This window comes from Peromyscus eremicus, chromosome 10 (genome assembly GCF_949786415.1).
Source record: "Peromyscus eremicus chromosome 10, PerEre_H2_v1, whole genome shotgun sequence".
Lineage (NCBI taxonomy): Eukaryota > Metazoa > Chordata > Mammalia > Rodentia > Cricetidae > Peromyscus > Peromyscus eremicus.
In genome coordinates, this window is record NC_081426.1 from 23,392,258 (window position 1) to 23,416,119 (window position 23,862).

A 23,862-nucleotide genomic window follows, 5' to 3' on the forward strand; every position below is an offset into this window, starting at 1 on the left:
TGTCTCAAAAAAAACAAAAACAAACAAACAAAAAAGAATTAAAAAACAGATGCTGACACATTCTAGAGTAGTGTCTGTAAAACCCTTCGAAATGCATCAGAAGAATCAGAACAGTCAATGACTGGGCAGGATAACTGGACATAGGATAAAAGAATGCAGCCGAGGTCAGTGGTGGAATCTAGACAGTGGGTATACACATGCACTCCAGAGCCTGATGTTCTGTAATGCCCGCACTGGAAAGGTGGAGGATCAAAAGTTCAAGGTCATTCTCACTTAAACAGAGTTTGAGGACAGCCTCAGCTACAGATGATCCTGCCGGTCCACCCCCCCCCACTCACCCCCAAAAATCATCCAAGCCAGGTGTAGTGGCACATATCTTCAATCCGAGCACTTGGGAGGCAAAGGCCAGCCTGATATACAGTGAGTTCCAGGACTGTTGGGACTACCTAGTCAGACACTCTCTCAAAAAACAAACAAAAACAAAAGTCGAGTGTAGCAGTACATTCTGCAACCCTAGTACTTGGCAGGTAGAGGAAGGAGGCTCAGGGTTCAAGGCTAGCCTTAACTACATAGTGAATTCGAGACCAACCTGGGCTGAGAGACTGTAACTCAACAGGGTATGGAGCTGCAGAGAATTGGTTCAACTCCTAGTGCCCGCGTGGTGGCTCACAACCATCTATAACTCCAGTCCCAGGGGACCTGATGCCCTCTTCTGGCCTTTGCAAGCAACAGGCACACGTGGTGCACAGACATAGGTGTAGGTAAGACAACTGTACCCATAAATAAAATCAAAACTCTAAAGTCAGGGAAGATCGCGGGATAAGCAAACATGAGAACCTGAGCTGAAGTCCTCATAAAAATCCAGGTACAGCCGGCGGTGGTGGCGCACGCCTTTAATCCCAACACTCGGGAGGCAGAGCCAGGCGGATCTCTGTGAGTTCGAGGCCAGTATGGGCTACAGAGTGAGTTCCAGGAAAGGCTCCAAAGCTACACAGAGAAACCCTGTCTCAAAAAAAAAAAAAAAAAAAAAAAAAAAAAAAAAAAAAAAAACCCAAAAAGCAACAACAACAAAAATACAGGTGCAATAAACCCCAGAACATCTGAAGATAAAAAGAAAAAAATTCATGATAAAATACTGGAGAGACAGCTCAGCAGTTAGAGCACTGGCAGCTCCTGCACATTGGCTGCTCCTGCACATTGGCAGCTCCTGCACATTGGCTGCTCCTGCACAGTCTGTGGGTTCAATCCCAACACTCACAACAGCAGCTCATAACTGTCTTTCAGGAGACCTGTTGCCCTCTTCTGGCTTCCACAGGCACTGCATGCATATGGTGCACAGACATTCAAGCAAAACATTCACATACACAAAATAAAAATAAATGTTAAAAATAAAATGCTGCCGTGGTGGCTGGGTTGAAAAAAGGAAAGCAAACAAGCCACAGTCACCTTGGGGTTTCGGGATAAAGACAGACAATATTGTGAGGGGTCTCAAAAAAGTAGCGGGCCGGGGGCTGACACCAGATGCCACCAGCCAGGAGCTAGTGAGTTACTGAACAGCACACACAACAGCCAGACGTTATCAGACCCAGGATATATTCTGACATGTGAGCCTGACAATCGGGGTCATCTCCTTTTCTCTTTAAATTTTATGTATTGTTATGTCTGGGTGATTTGCTGGTATGTGTATCTGTGTACCATGTTCATGCCTGGTGCCCAAGAAGGCTAGGAAGAGGACATCAGATCCCCTGGAACTGGAGTTACGGATGGCTTTTGCTATGTAGATCCTAAGGAATTGAACCTGGGTCCTCTGGAAGAGCAGCCAGTGTTCTTTCTCTACCAATGGGCCATCTCCAGCCCCTCCCCACTTTTGAGACAGGGTCTCACTAGGTAAGGCAGGCTGGCCTGGAACTCACTATGTAGACCAGGCTGGCCTCCAACCCCCAGAGATACACCTGTCTCAGCCGTCCAGTGTGGGGACCACATGTGCAGCACCATGCCCAGCCCAGTTCACTCCATGTAAACCAACGAAGAAGGGATACTGTAAGTCACAGAAGACACAGGGCTCACGGCACAACACACACAAAGTAGGTTAAAGAGTTTTGGAAAAACTTTTATGGAATTTTAAACTACAGGATGGATACAAACATTTCAATTTTTCCTTTTTACCCTCAAAGTTACAAGTAATCATGCACGTGAAATGTGCTTGGCACCCAAATGGCGCCACATCCGAAGTCCTGTAAGGTGAGAACAGTAACACACAGGTTTAGGCTGACCAGTTTGCTCACTTTCAGATTCTACCTCCCCGGGTTACATGATACACCACTTTAAGCCCCCAACAAAAGCCAAATTCCAACTTCCTACTGTGCTCATTGAAGAGGATTACTTTCATTGTACACATGTAATGCCTGCAGTCAAATGCCTAATTCTTTACACAATCCAGAGAAAAAACTGTTACCAATCAGGTACACCAGGGAGGAAAAAAACGTGTCACGTTTTTTGGCACCAGCACAGACCTAAGGGAAGAAATTTTCTGATTTGTATTGGAAGGATGGAAAAGAAAAAGACTGGGCTGGGGATATGGCTCAGTGATAGAGCCCATGCCTTGCAGTCATGAGGCACTGGGTTTTCCAACCCTCAGCACCAGAAACCCAAAACCAAACCTCTACCGTCTCACTGGACAATCCAAACCCAAACCCTTTCACCTCTGCAGTGTGCTATGGGAACTGCTGCTACAGCCAAGCAGGCACAGTCCTGAGTTCAAGGCCAGCCTGGTCTACACAGCTAGTACCACACCAGCCAGGGCTACACAGTGAGATCCTGTCTCATCAACAACAAACCCTGCTGTTTCTCTCACACTAAGGGACAAGTGTAGCAGTAGCAGCAAACTGAAGGGATCCAGCCTCCCAATGACAGTGGGATTTATGCAGGTCATAGCTACATTCCTGCTACAGAGCCCTAAAGATAAAACCTGGTCCCCCACGAGGTCTATACCCAAAATACTCATGTGTTTCTTGGCCATAAACAATGAACTGCAGCCATCTCTGATGGTTCATGCCTGCAATGAGGTTGAAGGTGGATCATCACTACAAGTTCAAGGCCAGCCTAGGCTACATACACAGTGAATTCTGGGGCAGCCAGAGCCAGAGTAAAATGCTGTCTCAAGTCCCTCTAATAGAGTGAGATGCAGCCACAGGGTCTTTACAAAATACAATGAGAACTTGTCCAGAGTGACCATATAGATCGGCTCCTCAGAAACCTCCAAGAACACAGTCCTCCCAGCTACAAACTGTCCTCTAGAGTCAGCCTTGAGATACCCTGCTAAGGGGCTGAAGAATGTCTCAGTGGTCCAAATGCCTGCTGTACAGATCCCATGAGTTCAGTCCCTGGCACTCATGAAAAAGCCAGGCATGGTTACATCTGTAACCTAAGAGCTGGAGACTGAGGTCAGGTAGATCACTGACCAGCCAACCTTAACTGAAACAGAGAGCTCCAAGTTCATTGAGACCTTGTCAATGTGCGAGCAATAGAGGATGACAATGTTTAATCTGCCTCCATGTGTACAAGTAAGTACACCTGAATAAATAAACAGGCACTCGCGCGCGCGCGCTCTCTCTCTCTCTCTCTCTCTCATACACACACACACACACACACACACACACACACACACACACACAAAGGGAGAACATTTTTTCAAAAAAAAATCTTCCTAGGCTGGGTGGTGGTGTCACATAACTTTAATCCCAGCACTCAAGAGCAGAAGCAGGCAGATTTCTGAGTTCAAGGCCAGCCTGGTCTACAGAACAAGTTTCAGGTCAGCCAGGGCTACACATAGAAACCTTATCTCAAAAAAAAAAAAAAAAAAAAAAAAAAATCTTCCTAGGGCCACCAAGATGTATCATAAACTCATAGTAAAAATTCCAGATGTTCACTCAGTGGTAGAGCACTTGCCTAATATGCTTAAGGTCCTAGGTTCAATACCCAGTACTGCCAAAATTAAAGTTAATTAAAAAAAAAAAAAATGGCTTGTTTGATCCACGGAAGCTTATCCTCTCCCAGCTCCAGGAGCTGGAGACTCAAGATCAAGGCGTAGGCAGGGGTGCTTTTACTGGCCTCCTGTGCTTGCAGATGGATGGCATCTTCTTCCTGGATCCCAGACTGTGTCTAAATCTTCTCATAATAACACCAGTCAAATCAGATCACAGTCGGCCTCAAGCACCCCATTTACACATGAGCATCTCTTGCCAGGAATGGTGGCTGCCTGTCATTTCAGCATGTGGAGCTAAGACAGGAAAGTCTCCATAGTTTCAACAAAGTCCCGGGCAGCCTAAGCTAGAGATCCTGTCTCAAAAACAATTAACCAGAAACATTTAGACACCTCTTTAAAGACCTCTCCCTCCTTACACAGTCACCTCGGGAGATTGTGTGGGTTGAACTGGGGGTTGGGGGGTGGAATTCAGCCCACGCTGGTATCAGCAGGAATGAGAACAAAGTAACAAAAAAGGCTGCCTACTCATCAATCCTGTTTGAAGACAGGCATGGGGGTTGCCTTCCTACTTCCTTGATCATTTGTATCAAAACTTCTTCCACCTGACCTTGGCTTTGCTTCCTACCCAGAGGCTGCTCTGTCCAGTGTCTGTGCTGGCCGCTGGTGGTGCTGACCAGCATTCATCCAGTGGATAAGTAGACTAGTACAGACCCAACATCCTCTCCTGTGGCCCAAGTGAGCAGAGTATGGGTGTCTCTATCCCTTCCCTGCTTCTGACTTCAGTAGTAACCCCAGGTCCCGACCTAGACCTTGCTGGTGCTACCTATCATCTTGTCGTTCCTAATACAGCACAGCATCTCTCCTAGTCTCTGATTTGACACCTAGGGGGCCAACTTCCCAAAGCTGGATGTCTTTAACCCTCTTCTCACTATAGGAAGCATGGCGCGGGCACTGCAGTAAATAAAACCACTTCAATCCCGGACAGTAGCTAGGTACGGTGTCGTGTACAGCTATTATCCCAGCACTTGGGAGGTGTAGGCAAGTCAGCAGTTCAAGGCCATCCTCAGATACACAGCAAATCCAGGCTGGACTAAATAACAGAAGATCCTGGGGTTTTTTTTTTTTTTTTTTTTTTTTTGGTTTTTTGTTTTGTTTTGTTTTGTTTTGTTTTGTTTTGTTTTTTGGTTTTTTGAGACAGGGTTTCTCTGTGTAGCTTTGCGCCTTTTCCTGGATCTTGATTTGTAGACCAGGCTGGCCTTGAACTCACAAAGATCCACCTGCCTCTGCCTCTCGAGTGCTGGGATTAAAGGCGTGCGCCACCACTGCCCGGCTCAGAAGATCCTGTTTTAAGAAAAGGCCAGGCATAGTGGTGCATGCCTTGAAAGAGAAGGTTTTTAGCCATCTGACAACCTGAGCTTGAACACCATGACCCACATGGTAGTATATAGATGTCTTTAAAATTTTTTTTGACTGGGCATGCCTTCAATCCTAGCAGAAACAGGTGGATCTCTGAGTCTGAGGTCAGCCCGGTCTACAGAGTGAGTTCCAGGACAGCCAGCGCTATGTAGAAGAGACTCTGTCTCAAAAACAAACAAATAAAACAAAAAGTAAGGAAAGATTTTATTTTGACGAGGCACATGCCTTCAATCCAGGCACTTGGGAGGCAGAGGAAGATGGATCTCTGTGAATTCAATGCTAGCCTGGGCTATACAGCAAGATCTTGGCCAGTCATGGGTATATGGCCAGAGTCTCTGAAGAAAAAACTATGTATCTGTATGTTGTGAGTGGGTGCCCATGGAGGCCAGCTGAAGGGATCACACCCCTGAACTGGAGTTACAGGCACTTTCAAGGAACCAAAGAGGGGACTGGGAATCGGGCTCCTCCTACAGGCTGTTCTTTGACCTCCATATGCCAATTAGTGCACACACACACAACTAAGTAAGGGGCTGGAGAGCTGGCTCAGCCTTAGGAGCAATCGTTCCTCTTGCAGAGAACCCAGGGTTCCACTCCCAGCACCTATATGGCAGCTCACAATTGTCTGTAACTCAAGATCCAATGCCCTCTTCTGACCCCCTTGGGCACATGCACAGATGTGGTGTACATACATTAGGCAAAATACACACAAAATAATAAATCCAAAAAAATAAAAACAGCCAGGTGGTGGAGGCAGAGGCAGGCGGATCTGAGTTTGAGGCCAGCCCGGTCCACAGAGTGAGTTCCAGGCCAGCCAGGACTATTTCACAGAGAAACCCTGCCTTGAAAAACCAAAGTAAAAAAATAAAAACAATAACTAACAGGGGACTGTCGCAAATTTGAAGCCACTAAGTTTCAGGATAGCCAAGTCTACACAGCAAGACCCTGCTTCAAGAAGAGGATCAAAGAGGAACTAGAAATGTGGCTCAGTTGGTAGAGTTCTTGCCTAGCATGCACAAAACTGTGGGATTGATCCCCAACACTGCATAAACAGGGCAAGGAAGTTCCAAACCCATCTGGAACATAATGAGACCCTGTCTCCAAAAACAAAACAAAAAAAGAGAGAGAAAGAAAAAGAAATTACAGGGTCAGGGATATAGTTTAGTTAGCAGAGGACCTGCTTAGCATACACAAAGCCCTGGGTCCAATCCAGCACTCCATAAATACAGATTAGGTGGTGTAAGCCTATGGTCCCAATACTGAGGAGGTAGAGGCAGGGGGATCAGAAGTTGAATGACTCAAAGTCATTCTGAGCTTCAACGTGAGTTCCAGTCCAGCCTGGGCTAATAAGTACCTGTTTTTAAAAAAGTAGGAAAACAGAATGTATCTTAATTGACAATGATTGACTGTCCCATAAACAAAGCCCTGGACTGAGCCCCCAAGTGAACACTTATAATCCCAGCCCTCAGAAGTGGAGCCAGGAATATCAGAGTTCAAGGTCATCAGGCAATGGTGGTATTCACCTTTAATCCTAGCACTTGGGAGACAGAGGCAGGCAGATGTGAGTTCAAGGCTAGCAAGTCTACAGAGTGAGTTCCAGGATAGCCAGGGCCACATAAGAGAGAAACTCTAATAAAAAAAAAAAAAAAAAAAAAACCCAGTGGTGTTGGGGGTTTGCATTGTGTCATGACAGAACAGTGCTATAATATACACATCTGAGACTATTCTGTAAGTAAGAGCCTTAGTCAGGTCTGGGGAGAGAGATGGCTCAGGAGTTACTGTTCTTACTGCGCTTACTGTTCTTGTACAGGACTCCAGTTTAACTCCTAGCACCCTGCCTGCTGCCTCACAACTGCTTCTAAGTCCAGCTCCAGAGGGTACCCGCACGCATGTGCCCACACCCAGATAAGTACACATATATAAAATTAAAAGGAGCTGGAGAGACGGATCTGGGTTCAACTCCCAGCAACCACATAGCAGCTCCAGTTTCATGAGGTCTGACACCCTCACACACAAATGCAGGCCAATGTACACAAAAATCATTAAAAATCTTTTTTTAATTAAAATTAAAACTTTAATATAACAAGAGTCCCATTTACCAAACCCAAAACAGGTACTTTCAGAAAAGTACCAGCCACTCTGCAGACATCCCTTCACAGGACCCAAAAAACTCTAGCAGCCAGTTTCTCTGATGCACTCACCCCTGTCTGCAGACACCCTTCACAGGGTCCACAACTCTGCAGCCAGTTTCTCTGATGCACTCACCCCTGTCTGCAGACACCCTTCACAGGGTCCACAACTCTAGCAGCCAGTTTCTCTGATGCACTCACCCCTGTCTGCAGACACCCTTCACAGGGTCCACAACTCTGCAGCCAGTTTCTCTGATGCACTCACCCCTCTGTCTGCACCTTCACAGGGCCCACAACTCTAGCAGCCAGTTTCTCTGATGCACTCACCCCTCTGGATTGGTGGGATTGATCCAGCTCTACACCTGCTAGCTCTGAAGGCTCTCTAGCTTTTCTGGCATCTCCATTACGATTGGTTCACAGGGCACAACAGGGATTCAGCAGATTGCATGATAAACTATATCCTGCTAGAGATGTATAGTCACCATACTTCTGTGTGCTCTAGTAGCTTGAAGAACCGCAGGACAACACCTGGGGCCACTTCCATGAAATCTACTTGGTCCTCTGGATCACTAGCAGTTCACTGATTTCTATCTGAAGAACAGGCCAGAGTAAAATAAATCTCAATCACTGCTTGACAAGACATCGAAACAAGTTAAGTATTTGAGACCTGGGAAAGGCCTGACAGTCCAGTTTTTGTTTTGAGACAGGTTCTTATATACTCTAGGCTGACCACCATCCATTGTAAGCTGCCAAGGATGACCTTGGACTTTTGAGCCTCCTTCCTACCTCCCCCTTCCAAGTGCCAGGGTTACAATACATCATCATGCCTCTTTTATAAAGCATCGGGGATTGAAACCAGGGCTGCAGGCCTGGCAGGCAAGCATTCTACCAATCAAGCTACATCTTCAGTCCCCATTCACATTTTCATAGGCTCAAATTTACATCTTTTTGAAGGAGCTAACTGCATTGACACATCCAAACTAATAAAATTTATTAGGACTGAATTTGTAGCCAAGTGGTGGTGGTGCACGCCTTTAATCCTAGCACTCGGCAGAGGCAAGTGAATCTCTTGAGTTCAAGGCCAGCCTGGTTTACAGAGCCAGTTCCAAGTCAGCCAGGGCTACACAAAGAAACCATCTGAGGGAGGGGGATTAGCTGAATTTATTAAATGTTTAAAACAAGTATCTCTGGTTAACTGGCCATTATGAGAAACACTTAAATTCCTAAGTTGGAGGAGACATCACATATTAAGGAGCTCATGAGGAACCCAGGTGTAGTGGCACTCGCCTTTAACCCAGTACTCAAGAGGCAGGATCTCTGTGAGTTTGAAGCCAACCTGGTCTAGATAGCACGTTCCAAGACAGCCAGGGCTACAAAGCAGAGAAACCCTGTCTCAAAAAACAAAAACAAAAAAGTAAATAAGGAAAGTTCTGCCAGCTCCAAACCAGAAGATACCTGGTAAATTGTGTTAAGTCATGGCCTACATAGGAATCCATGTCTCAAAGGTTGTCTCTCTTGCTTACAGGGGACAAACTAAAGCAAGTGGCAGAATGCATACAATTGCTAGTGTAGGTCCTGACACAGCACATTATCTCCTCTAAAAGACAATGACATTAATCACAGCCTTTGTCTATACCCATTTTTTTTTTCATTACCCACAACTGCAACATTTTCTTACTACTAATCCAAAAGCTCAGGGGAAGTCTTAATGCATCTCTCTGCTCCTCAGCTTTCCGCCCCAACTGGTATGATACACAAAACAAAAACCAGCCAGCAATTTGTCCAGACAAGAATGTGGGCCAGGTGTCCTATAGGGCACTCGAGCGTGTGGTACAAATACAGCAGGTGACTAGTCCCCAGGGTTCGAGGCTACTGGCAATGCCAAGACCAGCTGGCACAAATTTTAGCACAATTCAGCATCGTCCACACTTGAGCCAGGTCCTTCTTAAACAGCACCCCTCTTTTCTAGCTAAATCCTTCTACACTACTCAGCTCCCCCTTTTCTGTAGAACACTTGTGGGCTGAATCACTTTGTTGGGCTGTTTCCCAGCTTTAAACCATCTTCGGAAGCAACAAACTGATAGGGCATCTAAACAGCAAGTGCATGTTTCTGTCTTGAAACAGTAAGAAAGTGGGGGCAGCGCTGCTGGTCTGGACTCCCTGAAGGCCACCTGGCTTTACTCCATTCCAAGTAAGACTTTCTAATAAATGGGACACCTCCTAAAACAAGGTGATGAGTAGTCTGGCCAATTAACCGACTACTGGAGCCCGGGTGGTAACAGAGCTAGGACATCAAAGTCTGTTTTAAACTTTTCCATAAAGTACACACATTTATCAAAATGAAAATGACAGGCAAAACATTAAGATTGCAAAGCATTTATTGGAATGGGATACATTTTATCAAACCCCACTTTCCGCTTTAATGGCAGTTCATCCCCACATGGTCTTCCCAGGCTCCTTAAAACGTTCTTTATCAACTACTCAAGTCTGTAATTAAAGCCACATTTTTTAAACTACATAAACGAAGGAGCCTCTTGAACCATGTCCTAAATCTTACTGCCAAACATAACGTCACTAAAATCACTCAATGGTATTAAGTACAAGCGACAGTCGACGAGCGAACCGGCCGAGAAGCTAAGCCCATCTCTGCTTCTACTGGACATCCCAAAACAAAGCCAAGTGGGCAGTGAAAGCGTCGCCGGTCATCGCACAGTCCAGGCCACCTCCTGGCCCCTCGCTGGGCCCACTTCCTCTGCGGTCCCAGCCCGTGGCGCGCGGAGAAGGCGGGCCCCCTGGCAGGGCGTCTGAGCCGGCCCGGGGCGAGCAGCAAAAGGGACCCCCCTCCCCCGGAAAGGCGCGGCACTTCCTCCGCGAGCCGCAGGCCCACCTGACCACTGTCCCAGCCCGCTCCGCCGCCCGCCCGCCCTCCCGGAGGGACCCCCACCCCACGCCCCGGCCCCGCGGCAGGACGCGCCGGTGAGCGCTCACCTTCTTGCCCTTCTTGCCCTCCTCCTCCATGTCGCCGCATGCGGCCCCCGTGGCCCGCCCCGGGAGCCCCACCGCCAGCGGCCGCTACATGCTCGCTCTGGGCCCGCCACCCCCGCGCTCACCGCGCCGCCTGCCCGCCCGCAGTCTCCGCCCCGGCCGCGCCCCACCCGCACTTCCGGACCTAGGGAGCCGGCCCACCGCGGAGACCCCGCCCCCTCATGCCCCGCCCACAGCCTCGGCGCACCCGCACTTCCGGCCCGAGGGAGTCTCGAGGCCCATGGAGGGCGCCGTCTTGCCCGGCCCAGAGGACTCTCCTGGATGCCCCCGAAGAGACCCAGGATCACACCTGACCCTCCCACACCTCGTCAGAGCCGAGGGAGCACGCCGGCCTTCCCTCCAGCCCGCCCCGTCCCCTCTGAAAGGGCGCCCCCCTACACTCCAGCTCGCCCGAACCCTTCAGGGCCGCGAGAGCACCCGCGGAAGCGGCTCCAACTTTTCAATTCTGCCGCCATCTTTAGGGAGGCCGACTTCCCAGCCTGCCTCGCGACCAGGGAGGCGGTCCTCAAGCCCCTGGGAGGGGGCAGGGCCATTCTTCAACCCTGATTCTGGGCGCGCTGCCACTTGGCTTTTCTTGCTTGTTACTCTGAGCCACAAGGAAACCTTTTTCTAGTAACTTTCTGTTCTGGCTGGGCGTGGCGGCACACTCCGGTGTAGTCCTCGCACTTGACTGGTAGAGACCAGGAAGATCAGGAGTACAAGGTCAGCCGTAGCTACAAGAGACTTAGGGAAAAAAAGAATCCAAAAATGTACAATGGCTGCCCACAGCAGCCTCCTTGGTAGTGTACGCAACCTGTTGTCTGTATGGATTGCCCTAAGGGACCTTGAAGATAGTATTCTGGTGGATATTAATGTTTCCGAGCTCATGTTTCCAATCTAGGCTCCAGCCACGCACATATTCAGGGTGCATTTGGGAAGCTGCAAAGTATAGTGTGGCGAGAGTTCACATTGGCCGGGTCATCGTGTCCATTTGCAATAAGGAGCATGTGGTTGAGGCTTTATGCAGATCAAGCTTTATGCAGCCAACTTCCTTGGCTGCCAGAAGACCCGCATCTCTAAGAAGGGAGGATTCACTTAAGTTTAATGATAGTGAATTTAAAGACAGTAGCTGAGAGACAGCTCGTGGGGTGTGGCTGTGCGTTCCCTGGAAAGTTACAGACCCTATGGTCCCGCCAACCCACTATGTTCGCTAATCTCACACCTAAGCCAAGGAAGATTGTTTTTAAAAAGCTTTATTCTCTCCTATCTTAGGCACCTTAGAAAAATAAGAGTTACAACAGCAAGGGCATCCAGAAAAAAAAAGTTGTCGAATCTTAACAGTCAACATATAATAGTTGGTCACATTCAGAGAACAGTTTCAGAGAATCAGGTAGTTTTCAAAAGTATGCTGTTGTTACACCAACCCACAGTAAGGACTTCTCCAGTAGTAAACCAATACAAAATGAAGCCAATATTTATTTTAAAATATTAAGTAGCCTGCTAATTGTAATATGTTCTCTCAGGGCCACATGCACTTCTCCTTTGCAATAGGGACCTCCAGTCCTCAGTTCCACTGTGAGTTGGGGGAGGCTCATGAATTCCTTCCCACTCCATGCTAGAATGTTGACTGGTTTGTTCTTGTGCATGTCTTATGCAGGCATCCACAGCTACTATGAGTTCATGAGTGCAGAAGTCCTGTCATGCCCACAAAACACATTTTTGCTCCAGCCCTCCCCAAAATCTCCGGCTTTTTTTTTTTTTTTTTTTTTTTTTTTGAGAATGAGTCTCCTATGAGATTCTGGCTGTTTTAGCGCTTACTGTGTAGAGCAGGGTAGCCTAGAAATCACAGAGATCTGCTTGTCTCTGCCTCCCAAGTGCTGAAGTTAAAGGCGTGCTCCACCACCGCTACAACCACCCTGCACCTCTGGCTTTTATAGTCTTTCTAGTCCTCTTCAGTGATGGTCCCTGAGCCTCAAGGAGGGTGTGCTGTAGATACCCCTTTGTGGCTGAGCACTCCACAGTTACTTATTCTATGTGGTGTCCTTATCTTAACCACTGAGCCATCTCTCTAGCCCTTATGGCCTGGACTTTACTGCATCTTTTCATAAACTATAGTTGCTAGAGGAGAGTCTGAATGAATGTAATTTTTCTCTTCCCAGTTCTGACCAAAGCTATAAACAGAACTGAGGCAAGCAAGCTTAGGAAATAGTTTCACAGCCTAGGACTCGACCTGGTTCTACACAACCCCTCTTCTAATAATGCAACTTCGATCCTTTACTGCACACACTATGTACAAACGTCCTCTCTGAATAACTGCGTCTGACAATCTTGAACCCAGATCTGCATCAGACACACATACTCCTCTCTATGAAAAATAGTATAAATTTATCTGCCCCTAACAACAATCAAATTTAGACAGTTTCTACTCAACTATGTTGTTGTTGGAGGTTTTTGCTCTTTTGGGGGGCCCTCCACCCAGCTTCCAAATAAGTCACACATGGAGGTTTATTATTATTATTATTATTATTATTATTATTATTTTTGGTTTTTCAAGACAGGGTTTCTCTGTGTAGGTTTGCGCCTTTCCTGGATCTCACTCTGTAGACCAGGCTGGCCTCAAACTCACAGAGATCTGCCTGCCTCTGCCTCCCGAGTGCTGGGATTAAAGGCGTGCGCCACCACTGCCCGGCATGGAGGTTTATTCTTAATTATGAATGCCTGGCTTAGTTTCTTGCCAGTTTTCTTTTTTGGGCTTTTCCTGTCCTCTTCTGTAAATCTTACTCTTACTCTGTGGCTTGCTCTGTAGCTGGGTGCCTGGCCCCTGGAGTCCTCCTCCTCCTCTGGCTGCTGGATTTTTTCCCCTCCCAGATTTCTCCCTCTGTCTAGTCTTTCTGCCTGCCAGCCCCGCCTATCCTTTCTCCTGCCTTGCTATTGGCCAGTTCTTTATTGGCCCATCAGGTGTTTAGACAGGCACAGTAACACAGCTTCACAAAGTTAAACAAACACAGCACAAGCAAAAGTAACACACCATAAAATAATATTCTTCCACATCATGTCTCTAATGCACTCTGGTACAGGACAGGGGCATTATCCAGCCTGAGCTGTTTTGGGATGCATCCACAGTACAGCAAACCTGTGGCCTCAGATGAACCTTCAGAGAGAATTCCCTACTTACTGACCCATGCCAGTGCATAATCGGGTGTGCACATGATTAAATCAGATGCATTATAGAAAGGAACATGTGCAATTGAAAACATTATTATATGGCCTAATCTATCAGTCAAAATAGAGAACTGGCTGGGCGGCAGTGGCGCATGCCTTTAATCCCAGCACTTGGGAGGCAGAGCCAGATGGATCTCTGTGAGTTCGAGGCCAGCCTGGTCTACAGAGCAAGATCCAGGACAGGCACCAAAACCACACAGAGAAACCTTGTCTCGAAAAACCAAAAATACATAAATAAATAAATAAATAAATAAATAAATATGTACCTTTCCACATATATCATTCTTGGTTTGTTTGAGTAGGATCTCCTATGATCCAACATGGCCTCTGTCACAAAATGGCCTTGAATTTCTAATCTTCCTGCCTCTATCTGCAGAGCGCTGGGATTACTGACACATGCCACCATATGCAGGGTTTATTCTGTGCTAGAGAACAAACCTGGGGCTTCATGTATACTTGGCAAGCATGCTACCAACTGAGCTGCATTCCTCCATATTTACCACTCTGTAACACAGAAAATACAGCTACAGCCTCCCTTAGCATTTAGGCTGAGACTCTCTGTTCCTTCGGAACCACTTGGAATGCCTCCACCTGATCTCTGCACACAGCCCATGCTTCAAGTAAAACTCCACCTACTGCTGGTCATGTAGTGATAACTATATAGATAAATTAAGATGAGCAAACAAAACAAGACAGGCAGAGACTTTTCCAGAGGTGTGTCCAGAGCTTGCCACACTAGGATTTTGTCACAATCATCATCTTTACAGACTCAAAGATGTGCAGAATGGAAAAGCCCTTTAGTAGAAAATGTTTTGAGAATGCCCTAATTTCCGGGCATGTGGCTCACTATGTCCCAGCACTCAGGAGGCTAAGGCAGGAAGGAAAATTAGGAGCTCAAGGCCAGCCTTAGCTACACAGCATGTTCAAGGATATCCTGGGCTACAAACAAAAATGTCCTAAAGGTGGGCTTGTGGGGGCTGGAGAGATGGCTTAGTGGTTAAGAGCACTGACTGCTCTTCCAGAGGACCTGGGTTCAATTCCCAGCACCCACATGGCAGCTCACAACTGTCTGTAGCTCCAGTTCCAGGGGATCTGACACCCATGGCAAAACACCAATGCACATAAAATAAATTAATTTTTAAAAAGTGGGCTTGTGGGGCTGGAGAGATGGCTCAGAGGTTAAGAACACTGGCTGTTCTTCCAGAGGTCATGAGTTCAATTCCCAGCACCCATATGGTGGCTCACAACCATCTGTAATGAGATATGGCACCTTCTTCTGGCCTGCACAGATACATGCAAACAGAACACTGTATACATAATAAATAAATAAAAATCTTTAAAAAAAAAAAAAAGTGGGCTTGTGAAGGGGCCCCAGAAGACATGTTCATGGGAATGAACCTCGAAGAGGTGAGAATAAAAACTCGGTTCAGATTGACTGTATAGACCTGATCAAAACTTCTAGCCCGGCGGTAGTGGTGCACATCTTTAATCCCAGCACTCAGGAGACAGAGACAGGCAGATCTCTATGAGTTCAAGGCCAACCTGATCTACAAAGCAAGTTGTTCCAGCATAGCCTGGACGGTTACACAGAGAAATCCTGTCTTGAAAAAGAAAAACAATCAAACAAAACTTCTAGAGAGTCCGATGCCAGGGTGTGTGTGTGTGTGTGTGTGTGTGTGTGTGGTATTGCCAGTATATTTAAACATAGTATAATTTGGGAAAAAGTGTCCTGGTGTACTACAATCCTGGTGCACAGGAAAGCATTATTACATCAGGACTCAACTCAGGGTACATGTGATTTCTTCCAAGAAGATGGGTTCTGGAGATAGGCTACCTGTACTGACTTAATGGCCCAGGTCATTTGGGCTATTAGCCACCTCTGGTCCTGGTTGTGGGAGCTTGGGGGAGTCCATGGCTGTACAGGTAATGTACGGGTCATTTAGACTGTTAGGTATCTCCGATCTTGGTTGTGGGAGCTTGAGGAGCCCTTGCCTGTAAGGGTCATTTAGATTACTAGGAATCTCCAGTCCTGGCTGTAGGAGTTTGATACGGCCTGGTCAAACAGATAACGAAGATCACCAGTTCCCAGCTTTCTGGATGGAAGAACAGGTTTTATATCCTTTCCTTTGAGAAGACAATCCTGTGTGCTTGACATTACTGGTTTTCCTGGACAGCTGCGAGCATAAGGACCTTCGTGCTGTGCTCCCAATCGCCTTGCCCTACCAGGCTTTTTCTTTTGGGCCACCAAGCAGCTCCCAAATCATGACACGGAGACTTCTTATTAATTATAAGTGCTCAGCTTATTAGTTGTAAGTGCTAGGCTCGTCTCTATCTAACTTCTTTAACTTAAATTAACCTGTTTCTCTTTATCTACCTTTTGCCTCGGGGCTTTTTACTTTTCTTTCCTTCTGTGTATCTTACTTTCACTGCTTCTCGTGGCTGGCTGGCAGCCGCCTGGCTTCTTGCTCCAGGCATGTCCCTCTCGTTCTTCCCTGTTCTCTCTTCCTCCTCCTTCCCTTGTTCCTCTCTCAAGCCTAGATTCCTCCTCCTATCTATTCTCTCTGCCTGCCAGTCCTGATGATCCTTCTCCTGCCTAGCTATTGAACATTCAGCTCTTTATTAGACCAATCAGGTGCCACTGGCAGGCAAGGTGAAACAAATGCAACACATCTTTACATAGTTAAACACACATCCTTACATCATTAAACAAATGCAGCATAAACAAATCTAACACACCTTTACACAGTTAAAATAATATTCTGCAGCACAGACAATGTAATACATCTTTACATAGGTAAAATAATATTCCATAACACCTTGATGGCTTACACCTATAACCCCAGAACTCAAGAGACTGAGAAGGATCGCCCTGAGTTTAAGGTTTGAGGCCAGCGGGGTGTGTGTGTGTGTGTGTGTGTGTGTGTGTGTGTATGTACAAGTCTCTGCCTCTAAAAAAATAAATGATACAAAACAAACAAACAAAAACAAATAAATGATACAAAACAAACAAACAAAAAACAAACAAATGATACAAAACAAACAAAAACAAGAACAAGGCAGAGAGGGAGGAGGAGAAAGCTCTGATTAGAAACTTAGAATCTGTCCTCTGTGGGCACCATACTCAGTTAGTTAGGATCTGTTCTCTGTGGGTACCTCATACAGTTGGCTAGAATCTGTCCACTGTGGATACCTCACAAATAAGGCCTGTCTGCTGTGCACATTGCACGTATTTGGTTAAGTATGTCCACTGTGGGCACCTGTTCACACATTGGGTTAGGTCTGTCCACTGTGGGCATCTGTTCACACACTGGGTTAGGTCTGTCCAGTGTGGGCACCTGTTCACACATTGGGGTTAGGTCTGTCCACTGTGGGCACCTGTTCACACATTTGGTTAGGTCTTTCCACTGTGTGCACCTGTTCACACATTGGGGTAGGTCTGCCCACTGTGGGCACCTGTTCACACATTTGGTTAGATCTGTCCACAATGGGCACCTGTTCACACATTTGGTTAGGTCTTTCCACTGTGTGCACCTGTTCACACATTGGGGTAGATCTGTCCACTGTGTGCACCTGTTCACACACTGGGTTAGGTCTGTCCACAATGGGCACCTGTTCACACATTTGATTAGGTCTGTCCACAATGGGCACCTGTTCACACATTTGGTTAGGTCTGTCCACTGTGTGCACCTGTTCACACATTTGATTAGGTCTGTCCATTGTGGGGACCTCACAAATTTGGTTAGGAGAGCATAATTGTCTTGTAGTTGGTCTTAAATTGGAAGCCAGGGCATAAATTAGGGAAGCTGCCAATTATTAATCAAGTCCTGAATATTTGGAGTTGGCACAGAAGTTATAGATGGATTGGCTTCTTTGATTGTCACCAGAAAACACGTGGCTTCCTGCAAGTCTGACTTACAGCGAGCTGGCTTCCTGTGCCAATGACTGTAGCTGAGGGCTGGTTTCTTGTGCAACCTACTGCAGGTTGTGGGTCAGACTCCCAAATGTATAAATTGTCTGATTGTTTAAGGGACTGGTGTCATAACACACCAATGAGAACAGAATCATATCACAGTCTCACCGGATGGTGGTGGCACACGCCTTTAATCCCAGCACTTGGGAGGCAGAGGCAGGTGGATCTTTTGTGAGTTCAAGAACAGCTTGGTCTACAGAGCGAGATCCCGGAAAGGCACAAAGCTACACAGAGAAACCCTGTCTCACAAAAAAAAAAAAAAAAAAAAAAAAAAAAAAAAAAAAAAAAAAAAACCCACAGTCTTATTTTTCCCAAGGTGCCGCTGCAAAATAGCCTTGTTCTTGGTGATTCCTGCTTTCCTGTTTCTTTTTTGAGTCAGAGCTAATCTCAAGCTTGATACTTGGCCAAAGTGGACACTGAATCTTTGATCCTTTCACCTCTCCCTCCCAAATGCTGGGATTATCAGCCTGGCTGATTGCCCTTTTTTTCTTTTACTTTTTCTTTCCTTTCCTTCTTACACATTTATTTATTTAGTGTGTGTGTGTGCACGTGTGTGTGTGTGTGTGTGTGTGTGTGTGTGCGCGTGCGCGCGCGCGCAAGAGCACCACAGAGAACGTGTACGGGTTGAAGGACAACTTGCAGAGTCAGTTCTTGCCTTCCACGCACATGGTTTCCAGGGATCGAATTCAGGTCTCAGGACTGGCAGCAAGCCCCTGTACCCACCAAGCCACCTCTCCAGCCACTGAATCCTGCTTTCTTACCAAAAAATTCCCTACCCTGCTTTATTGCTTGGATCTCTTGAGAGAAAATGGCCAAGCTACCCAGTCACCAGACTGCCCCTTCATGAGGTCCGCAATCTGGAGCCGATCCTTCTCTTCCGTTCAGAAGCCCAAGCTTTTCAAAGCTCTGCTCCACTTCCCCAAGCAAGAGCCAGTCTGTCCATTTGAGGTGCTCTTCTTGGCTGTAGCAGGTTAACGAAGCCAACCTTGTTGGACTCCTGGTAAATGTGGCTGTTGGACTTTGTCACCCAGCTCTGCCACATTTTTCGTCTCTGGATGTGGTTTCTCCATCCTCCGATTCCTGCAGTTATATCATCCTCCGATTCATTCCTAGTTATATCATACTATATATATTTTTTTTAAGATTTATTTATTATGTATTCAGTGTTCTATCTGCACATATCCCTGCAGGCCAGAAGAGGGCACCAGATCTCATTACAGATGGTTGTGAGCCACCATGTGGCTGCTGGGAATTGAACTCAGGACCTTTGGAAGAGCAAGCAGTGCTCTTAACCTGTGAGCCATCTCTCTAGCCCCCATATCACACTATATTTAACCATGTTGGAGACATTTCTTCAGAAGCAGCTCTGAAGGTATTTAGAAGGGTCCTATAGCCAAGGCTCCAGGGCCAGGAAGAGCTAATGACTACCGCCTGGTTTCTCATCCCTCCAGGTGAAACCACGCATGGAAATGCAGCTAAGAGGAGCTTCTTTGGTCTGGTCTGGTCAAACCACCACCATGAAAGCCTCAGAGGTCCTAAATGCCTCGCAGCCATCTTGGAAGAAGACTTTGTTCCAGCTATGACTACGTCAGATACCCTACCACCACCGCCAAGAGAGATTTTGCTTTGGTTGCGGCTCTTTGGATACCCTTTTGCTTTTCCAGATGACTCTGCCCCTCTCCAGCCACTTTAGATGTCCCTATAGCAGTCTGTGAGGGAACACCACCACCCCATAATGTTCTGGACAAGAGGCTGAGTACACTTGTACAGACCGGCAGAGTCACACATAAGGTCTGTGGTTAGCAGGCAGGAGACTGCTAACCTGGCCTTCATGAAGACCTGCTCTTTGTGTCTATATAGTAAGTACTCCTACTGAGCTTGCTGGACCCACACCTATGATCCCAGCACTTTAGAGGCTTAGGCAGGAGGATTGATGTTGTATTGTTGTTCATTTTTTTCTTCTTGTTTGCTTGCTTGCTTGAGACAGGGTCTACTAGCCCTGGCTGGCCTGGAACTCACTCTATAGACCAGGCTGGCCTTGAACTCATAGAGATTTACCTGCCTCTACCTCTTAGTGCTAAGATTAAAGGTGTGCATTACCACATGCAGCTTTTTGTAAGACAAATTGCTAAACAGTCTTATTAATAAAAAAAAAAACCTGGAGCAAGATATTGGGGTGAAAGCTGGAAGATCAGAGGGATAGAACAAGCCACAGCCAACCTCACCTTTCCAACTCCTCAACCTCCAGAGAGAGCTACTTCCTGTATACTCACACCTACATACCTTTCCGTGCTCTGCCATCTTACTTCCTCTCCCCGTTCAGCTCTATCACTTCCTGTCTGTCTGTCTAGACTTCCAGACCTCTATGGTTAAATAGCACTGGGATTAAAGGCGTATGCCACCACACTTGGCTCTGTTCCCAGTGTGGCCTTGAACTCACAGAGATCCATCTCTCTGCCTCGGAATGCTAGGATTAAAGGCATGTGCTACCACTGCCTGACCTCTACGTTTAGTATAGTGGCTGGCTTTTTCCTCTGATCCCCAGATAAGCTTTATTGGGGTGCACAAATAAAATACCACCACAGCTTTGGATGTGTTTGAGACCAATGCCTGGTGAGTTTCAGTCCACCCCAGGACCACAGAGTGATAACTTGTCTCCAAACACCAAAGCGAGTGAGTAAACAAACACAGGCAACAACTCCTGTCACCATCATTGGCCAATCCAGGGACGCCTCCGGTCTGTGCACTGAGCAGCCATCATAGCCAAAACCACTTGGGGATGGTTTTATTTTGCCTGTTTGTGATTTCTATCTCAGGTCGAGCAGCTTGCTCTCATTAACATTAAGGAGTTGATAACATCCAAGACTATTAGCCCTGAGTAGTTGCCAGCCTGTCTCTGATTGCTGCAGCTGAAGCTCCTAGAAGAGCCTGTTAGAAAACGGCAGGAAGAGCTGCTGGCTCCAGCTGCCAAGAAGACTGCAGACTCCAGCTCTGGATGCTGGAAGAGCAGGGGACAGCCACTAAGGGCTGAGAGCTGCTAACACTAAGGAAGCTGCGCTTTGCCTACTTTTGATTTCTATCTGCACTGAGCAAAAGAGGCCAGGCATGAGAGCACACTCATGTAATCCACTTAGGAGCAGAGGCAGGAGGACCAGTAATTCAAGGTCATAGCAAGTTCAAGGCTAGCCCAGGCTACACAAGAGCTTGTCTCAAAAAACCAACTGATACAATCTGCTCCCCTGATGTTTCTACCAACGGGTTGTATATTAGTTACTTTTCTGTTACTGTGATAAAACATCATGAGCAAGGCGACATATAGAGAGAAGAGTTTATCTGGGTCCGTGGTTCCCGAGGGATGAAAGTCCATCACTACCGTGGCGGGGAGACAGGAGTAAGCCTGGAGGCCGGAACCGGAAGCTGAGAGCTCACGTCTTGAACTGCAAGAACAAGGCAGAGGAGACAACCGGAAATGGCAGGAGTTTTAAAACTCTCAAAGCTCTCCTCCAGGACATACTTCCTCCAACAAGATTGAACCATACCTCCTAAACCTGCCCAAACAGCATTGACCAGTAGAGACAGTTGTCAAATATGCACACCTATGCGACACATGTTCATCCAAACTGCGGCAGATTAGAAAAGAGCCTTGATCCATGATTTTATTTTATCCTGTAACTATAAAAAGTCCCTGATCTCTGTAATCATATCTGGAGGTGGAATATTCTGGTTTCCTACAGATGTATGCCTGACCGAAAAGAAAAAAAAGAAAGAAAGAAGAGAGCGAGGGAGAGAGAGAATAACATGTTCCACCATGGAAGTGGGGGTGTCTTAGTTAGGGTTTCTATTGCTGTGAAGAGACACCATGACTGTTAGTTTTTTAGCTGCGTTGTGTTCTTACCCAGCAAGGAAATGCCACGAAACACGACAGAATCCGCTAACAAAGAGTTTTATTAAAGGTAAAGGGACAGAGAGTGAACAGGCCTGCGGGAAACACGTGTGTGGAGAAGGGGGAACCAGGAGCATGGCGCCTGATTTTAAAGGCTGGGCGTGGACAGATCAGCGTCACTACTACACGCAAGCGCGCAGATCACATGGCCACGTTGCGCGCTTACGTGGCCAGTGAAACGTCACGCATCTCGGTCCCGCGAGATGCCCTGACCCGGAAATGGCTATCCTGACCTGGGCCTGGCTAGGCGGAAGTGTCCGCCAGGCATATGCGAACACGCCTGACCGTGGGGGCGTGTTGTAAATCTTTCAATGACCCCAGCAAATTTTATAAAGGAAAACAAATTGGGGCTGGCTTACAATTCAGAGGTTTAGTCCATTATCATCATGGCTGGTGATATGCAGGCAGACATGGTGCTGGAGAAGGAGCTGAGAGTTCTACATCTTGATCCACAGGCAACAAGAAGTGAACTGTGTCACTCGGCATAGCTTGAGCAAAGGAGACCTCAAAGCCCACCCCCACAGTGACACACTTTCTCTAACAAAGCCACACCTTCTAATAGTGCCACTTCCTTTGTGGGCCATTTTCTTTCAAAACACCACAGGAGTCACATGAATTTTATAGACAGAGCAAAAGAAACCCTTAAGTTGACAGGTTTATTAGTTACAATGATGGGAGCACCAGGTAAGCCTGATACAGCAAAGTGCATCTGTAGGTTTCAGAAGCTATATCATTTTTTTTAAGGTTTATTTATTTATTATGCATACCGTGTATGTAAGCATGCAGGCCAGAAGAGGGCACCAGGTCTGATTATAGATGGTTGTGAGTCACAATGTGGTTGCTGGGAATTGAACTCAGGACCTCTGGAAGAGCTGCCAATGCTCTTAACCACTGAGCCATCTCTCCAGGCCCAATTGCACACACCTTTAATCCCAGCACTCGGGAGGCAGAGGCAGGTGGATCTTTGAGTTCAAGGCCAGCCTGGTCTACAGAGTGAGTTTCAGGACAGCCAGGGCTACACGGAGAAACCCTATCTCCAAAAACCAAATAAAATAAAAGACTAAAGATAGCCCCAGATAATTTTGCAACTTGAGCTAAACATTCCATTTTTCCACAATCATGGTGTCCTAGTCAGTTAAAACAGTGTGTTTGAGGGTTGGAGGGATGGCTCAGCAGTTAAGAGCACTGGCTGCTCTTCCAGAGGTCCTGAGTTCAGTTCCCAGCAACCACATGGTGGCTCACAACCATCCGTAATGAAATCTGGTACCCTCTTCTGGCCTGCAAGCATGCATGTAGGCGGAACACTGTATACATAATAAATAAATAAATCTTAAAAACAAAACAAAAACAAAAACAAAAACAAAAAAACAGTGTGTTCGATCTTCATTACAAGTGTGGTGTCGGGGTTCTCTAGTTCACAGTTGCTATATCTGGGCACTATGTAGGGTGGTTGTGCTCCTGAGAGGGCATTATGAGCTAGAGATTGTTCTTTCATTATTTTTAGGACTAAAACCCAGAAAATATAAATTCATTGAGACTTTAATTGACTCTGAAGGGACTGAGCCTTCATTAAGTAAATGTAGACTTATCGCATGTACAATGCATCTCAAAGATGAATTCATATAGCTTTTTTATTTACTTTTTGAGACAAGATCTCATGTGTTCCAGGCTGGCCTCAAACTTAGTACATAGTCTGGGATTACAGGCATGGATTACTATACCTGGTTTGTGAGGTCCTGAGGACTGAAATACATATATATGGCTTTGAGCATGCTAGGTAAGTACTCTACCAACTGGCTACATCCCTTCCTGACAAAAAGTGACTCTCAGTGGCTGGAATGATGGCTCAGTGGTTACAATGGCTGCTCTTCCAGAGGACCAGAATTTGATTCCCAGCACCTACTTGACAGCTCACAACCAGCTGTAACTCCAGTTGGGATCCAGTGCCCCTTTGCTGGCCTTGGGAAGTACACACAGGGCACACAGACATGCAGGCAAAACACTCAAACTGTGCTGGCTAATTAATGTCAACTTGATACATGCCAGAGTTATCTGAAAGGAGGGAACCTCAATTGAAAAAAATGTCTCCACAATGTTGTAGAATATTACTTTAGGGTGTGTTACTTTTGTTTATGTTGTTTAACTCTGTGAAGATGTGTTCCTGTGCCTATCTGAA

The 23,862-nt window shown here is 46.6% G+C and overlaps 1 protein-coding gene and 1 non-coding gene across 3 annotated transcripts in view; one reads left to right on the forward strand and one right to left on the reverse strand.

Moving 5' to 3' along the window:
• Window positions 1-10,645, reverse strand: part of Ccm2 (CCM2 scaffold protein) — a 59,912-nt gene extending 49,267 nt beyond the window's left edge. For both annotated transcript variants that reach the window (XM_059275471.1, XM_059275470.1), the window contains exon 1: window positions 10,516-10,645. In XM_059275471.1, coding sequence (XP_059131454.1) covers window positions 10,516-10,545 — 30 coding nt within the window. In that variant the 5' untranslated portion in view covers window positions 10,546-10,645. The remainder of the gene's footprint in view (window positions 1-10,515) is intronic.
• Window positions 10,646-11,279: 634 nt separating this feature from the next.
• On the forward strand, window positions 11,280-11,408 carry LOC131921302 (small nucleolar RNA SNORA70). Its single transcript, XR_009381932.1, has one exon. It is a non-coding gene; the product is annotated as a small nucleolar RNA SNORA70 (small nucleolar RNA).
• The last annotated feature ends 12,454 nt before the right edge of the window (window positions 11,409-23,862 follow it).